General features: G+C 41.6%; 3 protein-coding genes across 7 annotated transcripts in view; 2 read left to right on the forward strand and 1 right to left on the reverse strand.

The window, feature by feature from the left end:
- The window catches only part of smarcd3b (SWI/SNF related BAF chromatin remodeling complex subunit D3b), a 40235-nt gene extending 33168 nt beyond the window's left edge, over nucleotides 1-7067 (forward strand). For all 5 annotated transcript variants that reach the window (XM_023408378.2, XM_023408376.1, XM_023408377.1 and 2 more), the window contains 7 exons: nucleotides 775-876; nucleotides 1181-1342; nucleotides 1658-1755; nucleotides 2554-2689; nucleotides 3551-3673; nucleotides 4048-4149; nucleotides 4266-7067. In XM_023408378.2, the coding sequence (XP_023264146.1) occupies nucleotides 775-876; nucleotides 1181-1342; nucleotides 1658-1755; nucleotides 2554-2689; nucleotides 3551-3673; nucleotides 4048-4149; nucleotides 4266-4319 (777 nt within the window). In that variant the 3' untranslated portion in view covers nucleotides 4320-7067. The remainder of the gene's footprint in view (nucleotides 1-774; nucleotides 877-1180; nucleotides 1343-1657; nucleotides 1756-2553; nucleotides 2690-3550; nucleotides 3674-4047; nucleotides 4150-4265) is intronic.
- Nucleotides 7068-9201: 2134 nt separating this feature from the next.
- chpf2 (chondroitin polymerizing factor 2) lies at nucleotides 9202-14430 on the reverse strand. Its single transcript, XM_023408375.2, has 4 exons — nucleotides 13126-14430; nucleotides 11908-12472; nucleotides 11571-11753; nucleotides 9202-11114 (listed from the first exon to the last, which is right to left on the reverse strand). The coding sequence occupies exons 1-4, from the start codon at nucleotides 13395-13397 to the stop codon at nucleotides 9840-9842; spliced, it is 2295 nt and encodes a 764-aa protein (XP_023264143.1). The 5' UTR covers nucleotides 13398-14430; the 3' UTR covers nucleotides 9202-9839.
- A 1194-nt stretch (nucleotides 14431-15624) lies between these two features.
- Nucleotides 15625-21333, forward strand: abcf2b (ATP-binding cassette, sub-family F (GCN20), member 2b). The gene is made up of 15 exons (XM_023408318.2): nucleotides 15625-15729; nucleotides 16547-16700; nucleotides 16919-17131; nucleotides 17418-17600; nucleotides 17840-18011; nucleotides 18383-18478; nucleotides 18583-18685; nucleotides 18919-19014; nucleotides 19355-19474; nucleotides 19587-19676; nucleotides 19780-19890; nucleotides 19973-20035; nucleotides 20175-20303; nucleotides 20402-20605; nucleotides 20725-21333. Exons 2-15 carry the CDS (start codon nucleotides 16559-16561, stop codon nucleotides 20839-20841), a joined length of 1839 nt encoding a protein of 612 aa, XP_023264086.1. The 5' UTR covers nucleotides 15625-15729; nucleotides 16547-16558; the 3' UTR covers nucleotides 20842-21333.

Here is a 21333-nt window from a genome sequence, read left to right on the forward strand (position 1 = left end):
TGTTGCAAGTTCAGCATCAAACTTCATTCCCTTACTCACCAAAAGCTTTATCTAGCAGCGGAAAGCAACTCTCTTGTTTTACCTCTATTTCCATCACTTCTTTTTTTTCTTCTGACATTAGTATGCCAACCACCTAACCCCAGTCCAGCCGCACCATCTCCTCACTTTATGATACTGAGTCACTGTAGCGTCCCGTCTGCCCTGAATAAGTAGTTTGCTTACTACTGGTAAGTAAACAGCTGTTTATACTAACGTTGGCTATGTAGCAACTTTCAAGTAGCTCCTTTAAGACATTTGACACTGGACAAAGTTGTGGACGGACCGACCAACTCCTCTTCATATGTGGGTATGGTTTGATGTGCTGGCCACATGAGCAGATAATACACAGCTGTCATCATATTTTGATTCAAACTCTTATTGGTACAGGTAATATGTTACATCACCTTTTACTGACCAAGACCTGCCCACTTCAAAAAGCAAGGACAAAAACACAAATACAATTATCTCTCATATGAAATAAAGAAAACTGTTGTAATTTTGGCAGAAAACTGTGTGTTCTTTTCAGATTCCATCGCTTATAGTAAGAAGCTGACTGAGAAAACATGTTTTCAGGGCCTTTGAAGCAGGAATTGATAAACCACTCAGATGAATAAAGTGTGAAAGAAACCGATAATGAAGTGTGAAACAAATGAAATTCCGACCATTCATTTTGAACAAAACAGCCCAGTTTGAGTTGCGTCGTCAATATGTGGTGTTTTGTGTTAACTTTTTCAGTGGCACCGCACGCCCACCACCCAGGAGACGGACGGCTTCCAGGTGAAGAGGCCAGGGGACGTGAGCGTGCGCTGCACTCTGCTGCTGATGCTGGACTACCAGGTGAGGGCGCCACACAGTCTCCCAGCACTGTCCAGAAATAGATTCTCCTCTGTTACAACTGTGTGACTAATCCATGCAATGAAATCAACTGTTGTAGTGACAACCTGCAGGCCTCGTGTCACTGATAACTGCAGCTCCACAGAAACGCTATAGTGCATTTAAGACTCCATTTTTGAACCTGACAGACGTTTCCAAGCTGGGGGAAACATGATAAGGGTTTCAGGTGTGATGGAGCTGATGTAAAGGCTCTGAGGTAGGCGGTTGTAAAAAAAAGTGTTGAAATGCAATTATATCGTCTCCGCAGCCTCCCCAGTTTAAGCTGGACCCTCGCCTGGCACGCCTGCTTGGTATTCACACTCAGACTCGCTCCTGCATCATCCAGGCCCTCTGGCAGTATGTCAAGACCAACAAGCTGCAGGACTCCCATGACAAGGAATACATCAACTGTGACAAGTACTTCCAACAGGTGTGGGACTCACAGCGTGCGACGAATCACACTGTAGTTGCATAAATATTCATATCAGTGTTGCTGGAAATATGATTTTACTTACAAGAGCAATATGAAAAATGTCTGACCACGGCAGTTTACAAATGACACATGACACAAGTTCCACTTTATTAGCCAATTAACCCTTTGCAATTCCAATTGCATGCAATATAATGTGCTCTAGATTTTTTTCGAATATGTTTTATGCCCTTAAAAAACACCACGTAGAAAACATGCATCAAAAGTTTTAGTAAAATCCAACAAATCAGTTTTCATTCTCACATTTCTCTACAGATTTTTGATTGCCCACGGCTGAAGTTCTCTGAGATTCCTCAGCGTCTCACCAACCTGCTCCTGCCCCCAGACCCCATCGTCATCAACCATGTTATCAGGTAGATTCCCGTTTTACTGTGTATGTACCTCATCTAACCAGGAAAACCTCGTTGAGATGAAAAAACTCTTTTCTACGGTGGCCTTGCTAAGACAAACAACATAGACAGATGACATAAGTATGAAGAAATATTTATAAAGAAAAGTTTTTTTTATTGTATGTCTTGCTCATGTTCCCATGAATTGATTGTGGCGTTCTCTTTTATCACACTGTATTTATGATGTTTTTGGGGGAGACCTTTTATCCTCGCATTGTAGAAAAAACTGCTTTAATTTAAAGAGCTATAAATGTTAAACCATGGAATTTTGTTTTCTTAGAGCGACCTTAAGACTTTGAAAATGTTTCTTCACTTTTTTTTAATAGACAAAAATATCATATTTTTCTTTTTATGTTTTTCTAAATTATCTTTATTGCTAAACATAAAAATGAATTTTAAGACCAAAATAAAATTAAATAAACCAATACCACACCACAAATGAGCCACTTGACCCCATAAAGAGTCTGACTATACTGTCAAAACCTAATAAATGTTTTTGCAAGTTTGTAACAGAAAGTTAATAACATGCAGGACTGTTATTGTTCACTATGTAATTATAGGGAACAAAAGGCGTGAGGGTTTCATGGATCAGTAATCGTGTTTCAAAGATTTATTGAAATGTTTCTTTTCAGGTTCTGTAATGATTTTCTCGTCTGCTATTTCTGCATAAATACATTTTTTACATTTCATCCCTACACTTTTGATTTATTACTCATCTTCTTCTTTTCTGTACATTTCTTTTTCATCCCTGCTCCCTGTCAGCGTGGACCCCAACGACCAGAAGAAGACGGCCTGCTACGACATCGACGTGGAGGTGGAAGACCCCCTGAAGAGTCAGATGAGCAGCTTCCTCCTCTCCACCGCCAACCAGCAGGAAATCGCCTCACTCGACAACAAGGTGAGATCACCAGCGTCACAAAACACACACTCCGAATTGATTTTATCTTACTTTGATGTTGTATGTCACGCTGAGGTGATAAGTAAGCTGCCTCATGGGAGCAGCCATTTTTATTGCACACATTTTTAACAGGAGCTTTTATTTTATTGCAGTAGTTTGCTTACAATGGATTTCACACCCTGTTTTAAATGTAGGACCTATTAATGTTTGACTGAGACACACATTTAACTTTTCAGCTGACATTTTTGTCAACAGCAGGTCGCTGTGGGCGAGCAGGAAGGAAGGGTGGGACAAATAAGTAGTTCAGAAAAACATTCACTTGAGAGGCTAATTTTACCTGTTTCTGTGACACACTTTTCCATTGCATTTACCTTTACTTTCGACTATAACATCTGCATACTCATGTATACGACATATACATGCATACGATAAAAGTCAAATACGGAGAAAAGCTGTTGATAAAACCAAGCTTTAGGCCACTAGATCTTCATCAGGGTAAATGTCATGTGCCTGTGTATTTGAAAATTAATTAAGGCATTTCGGAACTGCCTGTGTTGAAAGGTTAAGAACATCTATATTCACCAGTTCTTCTATGTTTACATCCTGAGGAGTTGCGTATTTGCTGTTTGTAAATACATAGTTTGAAGATTTTAGTTCTGAGAGTTGATTCAGAATCAGGTCTTCTACACTGTGTCTAATTTGGATATTTTTATCAGGATATATCAATTAGTTTATAATTTAGTTTTAGTTGTCGCAGTTGTATCTTTTTTTTTGTTTTTGTTACAGCTATATGAAAAAAAAGGAAGCACTGTGATTTGCGTTTTTTCTTGACGTGCAGTTATGTTACTGTTCCTCTTTCAGATCCATGAGACCATCGAGTCCATCAACCAGCTGAAGATCCAGAGGGACTTCATGCTCAGCTTCTCCAGAGATCCCAAGGGCTACATCCAGGACTGGCTCAAATCCCAGAGCCGAGACCTCAAGGTTCGACACTACTATTTCTATTTACATGCACGCGCACACACTGTCACGCCTCCTGTGACTTCAATTCCCAATGAAACAACACATTGCTACTATTATTTAGAATATATTCTAAATGTTGGGGTGGAAAAGACAATATGGATGGCTTATAAAAATGTAAACCAATGAAACCAATGAAATAGATGTATCAATAAAGATACATCTATAAGGGAAAGTAGAGAGATGACAGGGAATGAAGATAGAGATGGGCAATGACATTCAAAAAGAATTACTGTCAAAAACTGTATCCGCCCACAACATGGTATTCAGTCCATGTTTATCAGCTATAATATTATTGATGGTTAACATTAATGCTTGTACCTTCTCCCTGGCTGTAGTTAATGACGGACGTGGTGGGGAACCCTGAAGAGGAGAGGAGGGCGGCGTTTTACCATGAGCCTTGGTCCCAGGAGGCCGTCAGCCGCTATTTCTACTGCAAGGTGAGGAAACGGCACCTCAGCGTCTTTTGCACTCAGACTAAAACCTCCTGGTGTTCTGACTCTTGATGCTTAGATGATATATTCATGTTTTTATTTCCCACCCCTCCCCCCAACAGATCCAGCAGAGGAGACAGGAGCTGGAACAGGCCTTAGCTGTCCGCAACACCTAAACTGAGGCTCTCCTGAATCTCTGCATCTGATTTCAGAGCCGCGTGTGTGTGTGTGTGTGTTTGAATGTGTGTGAGGCCTTCGCTGTAGTCTGCTGAAACCTAATACCTCTAAAAATGTTGGTAACTTACAAAAAAAAAAAAAAACAGCTTTTGTCTTTGTGATAGCAATGACATTTCTGAGGTTTGTCCAATGTTTTGAAAGGAAATTTGAAATTAGAGTGAGGAGGTTTTCACAAGACAGCAGCGATGTGCATGTTCGGAAGCCAGATCTCAATGCACATATGCATCCACTGCGTATTCGTTCCGTTTTGTGCCAGACTGTGAGGTCACCCGTCGCCTATCGTATATATTCAGATGCGTGGTTGTCCCTCAGAGGCCGACCCCTCGGACCACAAACATCCTCAGACTCACTTCCCTTTTCATCACTGCTCTCTGCTTTGTAAATAAGTCACTAGCAGTCCCCCTTCTCTCCACATCAAGACAAACTCTCAACTGTTTTTTTGGATACTCATCTCAAAGAGTCTGCTGTTGTGTCCGACACAGTCAGTCCTCATGTGGTCTGGATACGCGTTCATGTTTTATGTTTTCCAACTCTTTTTAAAACAGATTTTTTTTTTTTTTTTTTTTTTTGGGAGGCATGATTGTAAGTGTGATTGTGTGTGTGTTTTCATTTGTTCTAATTAGGAGAGTGTTTTTGAAGGACTGATTAATTACACCAGCAAAATTGAGATTACAGTGTGACACATTGGGTGCTTGCAGGGAATCGACGCTATCTATAAACCTGAGGTGTAGATTTCATTCATTTTCAGGTTTGAGTGGATCAATTGGACAACTGCCAGTGTGTCTCACTTATTCTTATTCGCCAGTAAATTGATTTTTCTTTTTACAGTAATTCCTACAACAGTATTAGCTAAGTTAACTGAACTGAAGTGTTATCATCAACAGCTCCTTGTCTGTTTATAGCAAGAATAGTGTTTTAATGAAGGAGAAAACAAGTATTGAGAGTCGTAACGATAGCTTTCCTTCCCTTAATCATAGCAAAATGACAAATATGCCGGTACATGTTGAGACTTGCTGACTGATTTGTTTCATCAGTCACTCACTGCCTCTTCCTTGTGTAGTATTTTGCCAGTTAATGTTTTGAAGGTGTTACCAAAGGTTGCAACAAGAAGAAGAGAACATGATCACTGAAACAGAAATGGGTCAAAAATCCTCATCTGGGTTTAATAGAAATTGCAAAAATGTCTTTTTTTGGCAGGTTTAACAAATCCAAACAATTTAAGTAGTTTGAGAGAGAATTTACTCCCAAATGTTTTCCTTTGTAGGCAATTGGGCCTCAAGTTCTCCTAAACAAACTCTAAAAACCATTATTGCAATAAACACTTAAGCCCAGGTTTTGAGAGCTTTGTCCATTTCTACACTTTTTATGTTACATGAAGAAGAAAAAGTTTTTTTCTTTTCTAGAGATGTGAATGTAAATATGTTTTCCCCCTTAAGAGGGCCAACTGTACAGTATACAACAGACTATTTGTGTGTGTTTGTTTTGGGGGGGAGGGGGGTTATGGGTAGGGGGTGGGTGAGTTACATGGTGCAGTATGGGAGCTCCATGAGTTTTGAATTAGTAGAGGAGGAATGTTAGTGTTCCTCTGTGTACTATCTTGGGTTGGGGTGGTTTATTTTCGGTCCATCTCGTATCTATCGTGGGAGCTAGAAGCTGCAACAAAGAACGACCTCCCTCACTTTCAATCTCAGTAGCTGTAACACATGATATAATCTGCACCGATCTCATTTTACACTTTTTTTTTTTTTTTTAATTATTATTAATGACACTTGACTTGTATGTATATGTTGTATTGTCAGATGGAGGAATTTTTTCCCCAGCAGTCAGTTTCTAGCTGGAACCTTTTCTGGGTTTCTTTGCACTGTGCTGTAACTTTTTGTCGGGACTCTCTTCGTCATGGGTGAGACCCTCTTTGTTATCCCAGCATACACAATAAGTGATTGGATGATTTCACGATGACCTATGCATGCTCCATGGACATTAATTAATACATCTGAAGAGACAGTATGTGTACATATAAAAAGCTAGCATAGCGGTCAGTGTGAAGAGCAAAGGACTCATCACATTTGTTGAAATGCCTTCTGGAAACTTTTTTGCCAAAAATGATATGCCCTACCAGCAACTAACTGTAGGTGTGATTTTTCTGAACTGTGTTTTTGTTACTAGGACTAAGTTATATTAACTGCACTCATTAGAGGAGAAACAGTAGTCACTGGTAGTATCTTAGTCCTGTGTTTGACCCAGAGTGATTTTTCTTTGTATCGCCAGGGCATTCACCTTGTTGTCACTGAGTCACTATCACCCTCTTGTGGAGGAAACGAGAAGCTGCAACTCCGGGGTGACCTCAGCTGAGAGCAGAACAGTACCAGAGTATCTGATCTGACAAAATGTTGACAGATTACTGTGTCTCCTGTTACTAAACCTTGGCATACAGTCGACATGTTTCTCCCAACTCCCTGCATGTGTTTCTGAAGAGCGGGAACTGCTCTTTCTCTCTGTTTACACTGTTGTCAGAGGGTCACCGACAGGAAGATTATAGTATACATAATACTGTATATCTGTAAAGAGCAAAACTTGTTTGGTGATTACATTCTACAAGAAGAGAAAAAAAAAGGGAAAACAGCTGTGACATTGCGAGACAGCCTGGATGTAAATAAAGAAGCGCTTGCCAAAGTTTGTAAATGCCATGATATCTAAAGTGTCTTTTTCTCGCTTTCATGACTCACTGCCATGTTTATGTGTAGACGCCTTCCTGTGCACACAACAACAGATTATACAAACTTCACCCCCTCTGTGAGAACATGACGTGCTTTGCTGCAAAAATTTGCATATTAATGCACTGTATTGAATTGACCTTCTCAAAGCTACATATAGTAACAGGGAAATGCAACTCATTTAACTCAAGAGCTCAACTAAATGATAAGATGTTATGTGTGACACGTTTGGAAGAAACTGAAATTAAAGCTGCAGAAATACAACTTCAATGTCACTGGGATTTAAAATCTGCTGTTGATGAGATAGTGACAGTTGTAATTTTTATTTTGAAGTGATGATTTTGTAGAAATACACACACACACACACACACACACACACGCACATATACTTACAGTAAATGTTATGGGGGTTAAGGTGAGGCATTAGGCGGGTGAGTGCCCTTTATCTCCACATCAAAAGGTCACAGTATAGCAAAATGTAATGAGCTGCATTTATCAATGTATGAAGACGCAAATCTCAAAAAGGGAATTGTTTTTTTTTTTGTTTTTTTTTACTGCATACCGAATATGATTTTATAAATAATGCAGTGTGTACTGCTGCAGTAAACACAAATTTATATTTGATGAGAAATTTTTCAAAGAAAATCTCTCAGGATTAAGCTTTTTTTTCTTCATATTTTTTGGGTTAGGGTTATTTTCTTTGGCCAAAATGTGTTACTCCGTTTATCATGTGTAGTTGCACAAACTAGTGTGTTAAAGAGCTCAAACTACTACTCCAGAACAGCTCTTCTTAATCTTACTTGAGTGTATACAGTAGTAGTAAATAACTTATGGATGAACATAAAAATCTTAAAGCTAATGGAGATGTGTTTCCCTAAAACGTTAACTACGCATGTTGAATCTTGTCTTTATTTTTGGCTTTAAATGGAATCCCTACGGTATCACAGGAGACGGATGTTAACATTAAAGTTGGACTTTTATTTAGTTATATTATTGTTAAAGATATAACTTAATACTGTGGCATGTTAGTTACAGACTCTCTGAACTGCCTGGATGTACGGGCGTCGAGAAAGGGTTCATGTAGTTCATGTAGTTCCCCCCAGTCGTTAAACCGTGTCTCTGACCTGTCTGCTCCAACACTTCATCACAGGGAGTCCAACCAAAGGACAAAATGTGCCCTTATGAAGCAATGTCACTATGTAGCTTTTGAATTGCATGATCTAATTATGCAAATAATTGTGCACTCTGCTAAATTAGCCTTTTTTTTAAAAGAGTGCTGATTTTGCACTCAAGCTCATTGGTGGGTTAAATCTCCTGCATGAGTGAGGCGTTTGTCAGAGGTGGCAGACAGGCATTTTATTGTTCACTGACCTCACCACAAGGAAGCAGGTGGAGGCCTTTCCACTGTGAACTGCAGCAGTGCTGTACTGCCGGCTGCAGTCATGCTCCCAACCTCAGAAAGAGCCTCTTTCACTCCGCTGCTCCACTATTCTCCTCAGCCGACAACCTCTCACATGAAGAAGTTTGGTGGGTGGGGGGAGGTTAGGGGGGCCTCAGCGCGATCGTCTCACCCCTTCAGAGAGGAGGAGGAGGAGGAGGCTGTGTGAAGTGAGCCATTCAGCATGTTCAACCATCTCGCTGTGAAGGTTAACAACCCACACCACGGCGGACCTTGGCTAGGTAGACACGACCCTCCCACTGGGCACTGAGTTCACTTCTCTCCCTAAAGACATATGTGTACAGAATACTCGCCAAAACCAAGGGAGGCCCAGGCAGGGGTGGAGAAATACTGACTTGATGTGAGGAGACGAGGCGGGGCGGGCTGCTTTGGAACAAACTGTTCACTGCCTTCGGGCGCTGCAGTAAAGCTTTTAGGCAAACTGGGAAGACTACAAGATGCATTATTCTGAATATGAGAACACCATGACCAGCGACCGCAAGATTTTTCTGCCATATTGCCCTTTTTTTCAGCTCTGCCAAGCAGATAACATATACCTCCAGGAATAACTGTCCAAGCATGCTGCATACAGATCCTATAAACAGTTGTCTTTCTGTTTAATGAGACTGAAACCACACACACTCTCAGCCGCATGAATGAAGAAACGACTCACAGCAGAAATATCGTTCTTTAATATCTCTTAAAAAAACAGAAGATATTTTTTAAGTAAAGGCAGCCACTGGCCCCGGCTTGTTCCAGTATTATTTTAAATATCTTCACAAAGGAAGACTTATGGCTCAAGTTTTTTTTTCCTCAATTCATTCTTAACAATGAAGGCTTTTGTTCATTTATTATTTCACGACAGAAGTTCATATATTTAATGGAGTATAAATATTGTCCCTCAGCTCCTGTAAAAATACGTCACCCGCAGGAATACAACAGCTCATCTATATTCTGTGAATGTCTGTAGTCCACGTCCAGGGAGCTGTGCGAGAAGACACTTTCATGACTCATGATTCGTCTAGACATGACAGATTCAAACACACAGACGCATAATTCAGAAGAGATTTTCAGCTGTAGGATACAAGTTTGAGCTTCACCAGCTCTGTCGATGTGTCCGCGCACAAGACGTTGCTGGTTTTTTCCAGCCGATCTTTATCTCTTTCTGCCAAATACAAGTGTGAGAATTTCAGTGTATGGGTCATAAAAATACCATATTACAATTCACATTATTCTGCGTCCAGGCTGTAACTATGAGGCCTCAACACTCTCAAAGTAGCACGTCATCCCAGTGATCCAGATGACGTCTAGGTGCTGTTGGCCTGCTCTTGCTCAAAAAGCGCCATGGCTAGATGTGAGCGTGACCCCAGGCCCTCCAGGTTGCTGAGTACACAGCGGTGGTAGATATCCTCGCTGAACCGTGGGTTGCACGCTCGCCGTACGTATTTCTGAATAAGCGCCGGCTCTACAGCTCTGAATACGTGTAAGCCTGAGTAGCGAACAAATATGTCGTACACGTCCATGCTTTCCAGCAGCTCCTCGTTGTCCAAGATGTCAGCAGCCATCTTGGTCCGCGCGGTCATGTAATCCGCGTTGTAAAAGCAAGCCTCATCAAAGACGTGGCGGTCAAAGTGGCCGTCTCGCAGCGACTCAGAGGCAAAAGAAGAGGAGGCCGCGGAGGGCTGCTGGTCGCGGTAGACGACAGCAGGGCTGTACTCTTGGAAGTGGATGGGGAAGAAGACTTGCCAGTTGCTGATGGCATTCATCCTGCAGCGGTTCAGGAAGTCGGCGTTGATTTCTGTCCACACGCTGGACAGGAAAAACAGCGTGTCCACTGGATGCTTCTTAGAGATGATGTCCATCAGCTTGACCTGTGAAGGCACCTCCGTCTTCACGCTGATCCAGGGAATCTTCACGTCACCGTAGCGTTTCTCCACCTCCCCGATCATGGCCTTGATGCCAGCAAACACGTCAGTCTGGCTGACTCGCTGCGCATCAAACGGATCATATATAAACAAGAACGTGAGTAAAACATTATCATGGGTATCAAGAGTGTTCATCACATACATGTCCAGGAAGTTACTGACATAATCCTGATCCTGGGCAGTGACAGGTAGGATGACCTGCACCCGTGTAGCCTCTGTCACATAAGGCATGGGGATAATCTCAACGGCACTGAGAGGTCGCAACAGGTTGACCCGTTTTATAATGACTTGACTGTGGCCTTTCTGGGTGTAGGCCTCCAGGGCGAGGTCCAGCATGTACTCCATACCACGTGTAGGATCAAAGCGCCGGTACCCATTAAGTAGACGGCGTTTGCGGAAGCGCAGCTGGGGCTGGTAACGTTCATTTAGACGCTCCACTGCAATCTCCAGAACTGCATTAACATCGGCGCGGTCCGCTCCTCTTATTTCACACTTTGGAGAGCTGTCAACGCACGAGTAAATATGCTCTTCTGTAAAGTACTCCCAGTTTATAACCTCAAAACGGGTTTTTGGTTTGAAGGGATGGTTGATTCCTATAGGCCACGTGACTCCAGCTTTACCCTCTGGTGTCAGGTCACTCAGGTTACTGATCTGCATCTAATGAGTACACACAAATTTGTCAAATGTACTATCAAAGCTAAAGAAGAAGAGAGATTGAAATGAAACATGCTACATCTACACTACGTAAACATCACATTTGATTGCTCTGTGGTGTAAGGTATATTTTAAGTCAAGTCAACACAGCCCAATTATCTATCATTAGCAGCTAGTTTAACCACATAGTAAGGCTTCTCATGCACATCATATTCATCAGATGAAACTGGAATGTAACATTTCATGTCCCAGTAACACACCTTACCCCTTATCTTGGCTTTCAGCCATGTTTAAATATTGTATCAGTAAGGAATTTCAGTATTGGTTCAAAATGTGGGTGTGGTAGTGAGCAGAACAAAGTGTATACACAGAACGTATCACTTTGGCAGCTAACTAGCTGTACTCTCACCAGATAAGTTGTTTTCTACATGTGAAAAAGTACTGTAAAGTACTACAAACCTGGAGCTGTTGGATCTGTTGGTAAGTCCATTCCAACTCGATCTGGCTGAAGCGTTTGTGTAGGCGGTACATGAGATTTGGTTCTGATACAGGATGGACTGTGAAGGCATTTTTGAACTGCATGCTGTCTTCACGCTCTGGATCAGCGTTTTTCCCGAGTTCGAAGTAGCGATAGGTCATCTCCTGTGAGCCGCACAAATATTGACAAAGAAAAATAAGTGTTAGAATGGATATTCTGCCAATGAAACTGTGAAACACATTAAACTTCTCTTCTTCTTTTTTTTTTTAATAATTTCCATGCACATTTCTATTGATACCCATGTATAAGTCCGTTTACCTGGTGCACCTCCACACAGCTTAGACCCAGGTAGTCAATAATGCAGCGACCCAGCCACTCATCAGGTCTCACACTGAGGATGTCATTACGGCAAGTGTCAAGATGGGGTTGCAGACGGGCCAGCAGACTGCGAGACAGCAGATAGCCGTAACCCCCGTGGCAGTAGCGTGCCTTCTCCTCTCCACCAATGAACTCCTCCGCCCTGCCCATATACAGGTCCTGACCTGCACTGAGGTGGCCGACCAGCTCAGACAGACGATCTGCCTGCATGTATGTGTCATCCTGGGCTAAGAAGAACCAGTCGTAGTCTGAGCCATAGTGCTGGTGGAGGTGACGCACTGTCTCGTACATCAGCCACACTGGCCGGTCGTCACCGTGGGCAATTACAGTCATGCCGTGAGGCACCTTGGGGCTACGCAAGCCTGTGAAGAAAAAAGTGCGGTGGAAGTGGTGGGCAACTGTGCGGTTCACCGCCACGGCCAGCGTGTTCAGGGTGGCCCGAGAGCTCAGTACACCCACCAGCAGTCGCTCTCTGATGCCCAGTTCAGTGTGGATATATCGAGTTCTGGAGAGGTGGACAAAGACACAAAAATCTGAAAATCTAAGTACAAACAGAGTAAAGGTGACGTGACACCTCCTGTGCCCATCACAAGAAATATAGTTTGCAACAGACTCAAACATCAGCTTCTAAAACTATTCAAAGACAATTTTTTTATCCATTCAACAATAACTGTGGGATTTCAATTAAGACATAAGAAGGATGACAAAATCTTTCACATTTGTGGATGAATAAATCCCCTCTTTCACATCTGAACAACTGTACATTTGTACAAACAGATTTCAATAATGTAACCTCTAATCTACAAGGTCGCTATACTGTGTATCCCAGTCTGGTCATTTACATTATTGCAGAAGAGATTTAAATTTAAGCATTTTAAAAGGAGATACACAAATATAAACCTCACAGAATTAAATCTTCTCCAATTTCTCCAATTACCAAGTATGGTAAGATATAAACTAACATGATGCAGCACTTCTTTAACAGACTGCTCTTTAAATATGTTGGAAAAAAGTCAGTCCGACACAGACTTTCACAGCTCTTGCCCTTTTTTTCTTTTCTTCTTCTTTTTCCCCTCAATATGCTTGAATAGAGATCATGGCTGTGCACATTTGCGTGCAACCTGGAAATGGTGACAAAGACATGATTTCTACTCTCACCTGAGGACTTTCTTGTGTGGCTTGTTTGGGTCTTTGTGATAGGGCACTATACGTGGCTGGAAGTCTTCATCTCCAGCTCCATCTCTTGAGCCTCTCTGGGCATCTCCTCTGCCCAGGAAAAGCCTCCCATTGCCCAGTTCGTCCCTGCAGGAGTCATCGGTATCCCCTTGAGTCCAGGACACCATCAAAAGACTCAGACTGCATCCTAGAGACAGCCCGAGGATAAGGGGTAAAGCAGGCCTGAACAGGGCCAAAAACGAGGAAAGACGCATATCTGGTAGTTATAAGCTACACTTAATGATGCTGTTCTGGAAAGATTTACCACCTACTCTGAGCAGAGCATTTGAAGATGTGCCAAGTTTTCTGCCCCAATTTAGCACATTTTAGTCAAAAATTAGCTTATGTTAGGAGAAACTGACTTGTTGTCCGTGACAGAAAATTGCCTTAAACGTCACATAGTGTCTCTTTCCTTAGTCTCATCCGGTGAGACAGTCGTCATTGAGTTTTGATCAAGTAAAGAGTATATTTAAAGCGTTGCTACCTAGCGCAATCAATTTAAAACACCTACTGTTTTATCTTTAGCCTCATCTTTGAAGATAGCAAATTGTAAACGTGATGCTAAATTATCGGTTTAAGCTAGTTTGTCCCTTTGAAAGAACAATTAATTGCAAATAGCCTAACACACATAACGTTTAATGCGACTTCACTGCTGTCTCACAAACCAAGCTGGTTATGTTCGTCACTGTTATGTAAACTGTGTATGACTACCTTTTGGAGACATTGCCTTTTGAGCTAACGCTATGTTAATTAGCTAAACTAATTTTGACTAGCGTTAACGCTAACAGCCACTTCTAAAGTGAGCTAACTAATGTAGTAAGACGCGATGTCACCTGGTAAGGTCGACCGTCTGAGTTTACGCAAATCTAATTAGTCAGTAATAAAAACAAATCGAAAGCGAGAGGAACGTTAAGTTTTTGATCGTCTCATCTGAAATTATAACCCCAAAAGTACAACAGTAACGCTATGTGTCGGGACAAACAAACATCAAAGACCAAGCTAGCATGCTAGCATCGCGTCCGTTGTTTTAGTGCAGATATGTCGCTTCTCGATCCATCTCCACCAACACTGATTTGACGGCATAAATCCCACTTTTGATCGTTGATGTAGGTAAAAAGCCATCCAGCGGACGCATACGTATGTCGTCCATGTTCTTCAGTTTCTTTACTTCCTCAAAAATTGAGTGCCACATGCACAGAGTAGAAATAACGTCCCTCTCACGTCGTTTGCACCCTCATCATCACTGACTGAGCCTATGCAGCTGCAGCATCACCTCTGACTGACTCAAGGGACCTGCCTGTGCGATAACAACCGCTTAAAAACACAACACCCAAGACTATAACTAGATAATAACACATTTATAGGAGCGTGTATGCTGTTGATGTATGTGTAGGCCTGTATCTATATATTATTTGAAAAAGCTAACTGGGGCTTCAGGGAATCCTGATGAGCATTTCAACAATCTATCAGTCATTTAATAGAATTGCGAGAAAGAAAGTTGCAGCCTCTTGTGATGGAATAATAGCACCTTGCCCGAGGTTTGTTGTAAACTTAATAACTTGATGCAGAAAAAACTAAAGCAATTTAGAAATGATAAAAACACTTTACAACAAATTAGTACAATATAAATTAAAATAATTAAGGTCTTATTACTAGATTTTAACATGATTTACCTCTACAAAACCAGGGCCACAAGATGGACACGGATAGATTACTGAATGGGCCCAAAATGTCAGGGAGATCTTGGACTTGAGCCTCTATAAATTAACTTCTCTTTCTTTTTGCTATAGGACAGTTGAACATGTGTAACTTTTTATTAATCCTTTCAGAGTTGTTTGTTTTAACCATATGGGTTTGTATGCCATACTAACTGATAGTGAGTGCAATACTAATTTTTTTAAAATTTAATTTGGTTATCTAATTTAATTTAAGGATATTGCCTCCCTTTGCACATCTGGTTTTCATCTCTCATTGTCTTAATCTTTTTAATATGCAATTATGACAATTATGTGTTCTGTTTCGTGAACATGATGTACCTATATTGTATTATTTTGCATCCACCTGTTATGCATCTGTGTGCTGCACTTGTGCGTAAGACAAATTATAAAGTATATGTTATTTTACTTTAGTAGCGTAAATTTCTAATAAATTTGAGATTGATCAAGATTGTAAACCAAAATGATACGTAGTAAACCACAGGCATGTTTATGATGACGTGAAAAAGGTGCATTTAGAAACCTTATCACTGAGGTAAGATGACAGCCTACCCTATCACACCACTGTCTTTTATTTCATTGTCAGGCTTATTAACTGATAAAAAAAAAAATTATCACACTATTTTACCCATTTATGAATTAAACTTTACTAATATGGGAGAAAATAGACATTTTACTGCAGTCCCACGAGAAGGGGAGGGCTCGTGTTTTCTCACCGCCCTCTTTGGCCATATATGGTCCGTCTGGCGGTTTGGCGAGCGGCTACATCCACCCGGCGAAAAGTGGACACGAGACGTCGGTGTGCTCCGGAGACCAGTAACTCATTATCCAGGTAAACCAGAAATTAATGACGACTGACAACAACGACTCAAATTGATAATACTATCAGGTTACTGCGTAAAGACATGTGGGCTTGAAAAACGGTAATTACCCGCTGAATTACCTGCCTTTAGAGCTTGGCGTAGCTCGTTGGGCCTTGCGTTAAGTTAGCTTTAGCGGCTCAGGCCTGTTAATTGTAGTTAGCTGTCGTTGTTAGCTTAGCTAGAAGGCTAACGCGGTCAACGGGCAGTTTGTCCAAATTAATATGAATTGCCTCTCACGTGTGACAGTTTTGCTCAGTTCAGCGACCTTATTGTCTGAGTGTCGTGATCGTGTAATCACTTTTAAGTGACAATTTACCGTTAACGTTAGCGGCATCAGCTACCGTTAGCTGCTAACAGTTGGTCTACCAGGCTGTATAATGGGAAGAGCCCAACGTGCAAGCAGGTGGGACTGAAAGGAAGTAAAATGCGGTCTTGATTAGCATTACCACCACCATCGTCAGAGCGCCACAGGCTGTACCGTTGACCGTGTTAGGCCTTTTCTAATAACGTTAGTCCTTACCTAAAATCAGCTGTAAATTGACACAGGCACATTTTTGACGCTGCTTTTTTCTTCTCCTAACGCCACTTTATGTAAGCGATTGGTCATTTAGTTATACATTCATATTGATAAAATGATATGAAAGTAAATTCAAAACTGCAAAATCTTTGAGCAACTGAGAATTTGGGTACAGGAATATATTTCATGACATTATGATAATATTAGAGAGTAAAATGGTTGATCAATATTTGTCTTTTCTTCCCTTTTTACTTCTAACTTCTAAATAGCTTTGCACAACCATGCCATCCGACTTGGCCAAGAAGAAGGCAGCAAAGAAGAAGGAGGCTGCCAAAGCCCGTCAGCGTACCAAGAAACCTGATGAGGTAAATGAGGAGGGTGAACAACAACCAGAGACCCAGCGTAATGGAGCAGAGAGCAATGGTGAGAGGAGGACTGATCTTTGAATAAATATGACCATTATAGGTTTGGTTGTGGTGAACTGTCATTCCTGAGATAAACTCTGGCACTGGCATAACACACATATTTTTTATGAGTTAGAAATTGACATTACACCACACTTGAACCTGTCATTCTGTCCATAAGTTCATATCTAAATTGACAAGTGTGCAGAAATGGTGAACAATGTTTTGGTTTTAAAGGTATTGCCAGTTTGACTAAGGAACTGGATGAGTTCGAGCTGCGGAAGACGGAGGCACGGGCCGTGACAGGTGTTCTCGCTTCACACCCCAACAGCACTGATGTCCACATTAGCAGCCTGTCACTCACCTTCCATGGACAAGAGCTGCTAGCAGACACCAGCCTGGAGCTCAACTCAGGCAGACGCTATGGCCTCATCGGACTTAATGGCACAGGTAACTGGTTCTTCCTGGCATAGGATTTTTCTAGTCAATGGTATCTCCATTCATAGATGCATAGTAGGTACTGAGAAGGCTGTGCAGTCTTCCCTTACATGCAGGAACCTTTACACTTTTAAGATAAAGAACAGCACCTACCTTCACTATTCCACCACATTTGCTTCAGGATGTCATGCACTGCTCATCTTTAGCAGTTCCCTAAAGTAGAAGTTGGATTTTTTTTTTTTTTTTTTTTATGTCACAGACCACAAAAAGTAATTGTAATATTATTTTGATTTTACAGGAAAATCCATGCTGCTGTCAGCCATCGGGCATCGTGAGATTCCCATTCCAGAGCACATAGATATTTACCACTTGACCCGGGAGATGGCCCCCAGCGACAAGACAGCTCTGATGTGTGTTATGGAGGTTGATGAACAGAGGATTATGCTGGAGAAGGAGGCAGAGAGACTTGCCCATGAGGACTGTGAGTTACATGTAATATACCATGTAATAATATTCGACAGAGGGGAAACACAGACCTAAGTTTTAGTATAGCTGACCTAAGCAAACAGACATGCGACAAAGAAAAAATATTTACTGTTTATTTTACTACTTTTTTACTATTAAAAATAAGTTCAACTGCCATGGAAAACTATCTTACATGTACTTATGTTGCTGTAGTTATTGACATTAATGGTAAACATGTCTCCCTTTCCTTCCTAGCTGAGTGTGAGAAGCTGATGGAACTGTATGAGCGTCTTGAGGAGCTGGATGCAGACAAGGCAGAGATGCGAGCCTCACGGATCCTCCACGGTTTGGGTTTCAGCACCGCTATGCAGCAGAAGAAACTGAAGGACTTCAGTGGAGGATGGAGGATGCGTGTTGCTCTGGCCAGGTAAAGACAAAGGGCTTAGTATTACACCATTCAGTGACATTGTGTATAAGCTACTTTGTGCCGAATGCAGCTAAATGTGCTTACGACAGGGCTTTTTCTTGTACCAACTTCATCTAGGTCAGAATGTTCATGTTTTTCTGTCAAATTAAGACTTTTTCTAAGTGAAACTGTGGAAGCTTACTTATAAAAAGTAACACCTATGGAAAAGGAGTAGCCGATATTTGGACATATTTGTTTAATTCATTTTAGTAAGCTGTAGAAACACAAGATAAGAACATGAAATAATGGTGTTTTTACATATACAGAAAGAACATTTCACAATGCTGAGTTTTCTGTAAATTCAACTTTTAAAGTATGAATTATTTTTACAGAGCCCTGTTCATCAAGCCCTTTATGCTGTTGCTGGATGAGCCCACTAACCACTTGGACCTGGATGCTTGTGTGTGGTTGGAAGAGGAGCTCAAGTCGTAAGTTCACCCCCTACTTCATTGTTTAAATAGTCCAAACAGTTATGTACATATGTAACCTATGCATGGAGAAGGGCATTAATCAACCTGATGATTCTTGTCAGGTTCAAGCGAATCCTTGTGCTCATCTCACACTCTCAAGACTTCCTGAATGGTGTGTGCACCAACATCATCCACCTACATCAGAGAAAACTGAAATACTACACGGTAAGAATATTCGGCTGAAACCACAGCTGGTGTTGTAAAGCAAAATTTAACAAGCACAGCCAAAAGGGAAATCAGTCTGAGCATCCCTTGGAAGGTCTTAGAAGTATCTTGAATGGACTCTGCCATCTGTGATCTCATGAAGCTAAATAAGGATATTGGGGGTTGGCTTTTACTAATGATGTGTCAGCGCGACCGCCTGTTGGATGACCATGCAAATCTATTTTTATTTTAAGGGTAACTATGACCAGTATGTGAAGACCAGGGAGGAGCTGGAAGAGAACCAGATGAAGCGCTTCAACTGGGAACAGGACCAGATAGCACACATGAAAGTAAGTGAGGGACACCATGTGGTGGAATGTTTTCACTGCAAGTAGTGGGGAGTCATAATGTAGTTAATACATTTAAAAATAAATAAATAAATAACATGAATAATCGGAGACCGCCAACAATGCAGAGTTGCTATTTCACACAACAGAGGCCATTAATGTGGGGAATGTTTAGGGGGTTATTTGCTAATAAAAATGATCATGTGTTAAAGTCTACTAAAAAAGGCTAAAAGTGTTTCCTTTTGTGTTCTAAGCAGTCACATGCTCTAAAGTTTCTACAAACGATCATGACGCTGTTGTTTACACATTAAGACAATATTCTGTTTACATCCCTCTCCTCCAGAATTACATAGCCAGGTTTGGTCACGGCTCTGCCAAACTGGCACGACAGGCACAGAGCAAAGAGAAGACACTGCAGAAGATGGTGGCATCAGGCTTGACTGAACGAGTTGTGAATGACAAGGTACTGTAATGTATTACGTTAATGATAGGCTTGTAAAAGTGGTTTTGGAAACTGACACACTGGGTGGGGCACTTACTTTAATGATACTAATACTTCCCCCTGTCTCCCACAGACTCTGTCATTTTATTTTCCTCCCTGTGGGAAGATTCCTCCTCCTGTTATCATGGTTCAGAATGTGAGCTTCAAGTACAGTGACAACACAGTGAGTCTAGTTAATATTGCAACATGGATGGAGCTTTGTTCACTGTTGTATGGATGGATGGATGTATTTCTCAGTCTCACTCATCTGTTCATGTTTCCTGTAGCCACATATATACAAAGACCTGGAGTTTGGTATTGACTTGGATACACGAGTGGCTCTGGTGGGACCCAATGGAGCGGGGAAGTCCACACTGCTGAAGCTGCTCATGGGAGAGGTTGGTACAGTCCAGTTCCCCAGTGTCCTGCAGCAAGTGGCAGATGTTTTTCAGAATATTGAAGTTATTTTTCTCTTTGTAGCTCCTGCCCACCGACGGCATGATCCGCAAACATTCTCACGTCAAGATTGGCAGATATCATCAGGTAAAAAAACTGTAGACCAGAACATTACAGTGCATTAAAGTTCAATCTGAATCAGGGTACGCTAGGCCTTGGACAGACCTCTTGTGAAGTAGCTTGTTTGGTAAAATTAAATGTCTCCTATGTATGTGCTATGTTACAGCATCTGACAGAGCAGCTGGAGCTGGACCTGTCTCCCCTGGAGTACATGATGAAGTGTTTCCCTGAGATCAAAGAAAAGGAGGAGATGAGGAAGATCATTGGTCGCTACGGCCTGACAGGAAAACAGCAGGTTGGAATGAGATATTCGAGAGGATACGAAAAGTGAAATTACTTTATATTGTCTGTCTGCAAAAGTCTCTAACTTGACACCTGAAATGTTTGTTAAAGGTCAGTCCAATCAGGAACCTGTCAGATGGTCAGAAGTGCCGGGTGTGTTTTGCCTGGCTGGCCTGGCAGAACCCTCACATGTTGTTCCTTGATGAGCCCACCAATCACCTGGATATCGAGACCATTGACGCATTGGCAGAAGCAGTCAACGAGTTTGACGGCGGCATGATGCTAGTTAGCCACGACTTCAGGCTAATTCAACAGGTACGCATTATCATTTGATGAATTCATTTGAATATTTGGTTAGAAGCTGTTGTAAAGAATGGTTTTCGGTGAACCAGCTGTAGCTAGCACCATTATAACCTTCTTCTTCTTTCCTCCAGGTGGCTCAGGAGATCTGGGTGTGTGAGAGTCAAACCATCACAAAGTGGAATAGGGACATCCTAGCGTATAAGGAGCACTTGAAATCAAAGATCGAAAAGCAGGCGCATGACATCTAAAGCATCATCACACTCTGAGCCACTCCTTTATCTTGCATCATGTATTTGACCTGCAAGCACCTGAAGGGAAGAGCAGGGTTTGCATTGCAGGAAATGTCCCAACAAGAACTGAAACAATCTCTTATGCATCTTATTGGACACGTCTCTTGTACATGTTGTACTGTATTTCCATCTTGGTTTGACAGTGCTACACTGTACTGAACCTGACCCAACCCCTCCTCTCCCTTCACCTCAGGCTGCACTCTGATTGGCTGATTCACCTGAAGCATCTCAGTGCATTTTGGAATGCATTCCATTGTGCTGTCTTCATAGAAACCATTTTATTTTTTCCAAACGTTCTGTTTTATCCCAACATGTATGCAGCAGCTTTTAGGTCATATTTTATGATATTTAAAAGTTGACTTTTTTTTGTCTGTGTAAAAGCAGTTCTGCCTTATTTAACAATGTAATGCAATAAAGGTTTGTCTGAATAAACAGAACATAAAAACAGCA

This window comes from Seriola lalandi, unplaced genomic scaffold (genome assembly GCF_002814215.2).
Source record: "Seriola lalandi dorsalis isolate HSWRI2012SDOR001 ecotype SW California unplaced genomic scaffold, Sedor1 jcf7180002054360, whole genome shotgun sequence".
Classification (NCBI taxonomy): Eukaryota; Metazoa; Chordata; class Actinopteri; order Carangiformes; family Carangidae; genus Seriola; species Seriola lalandi.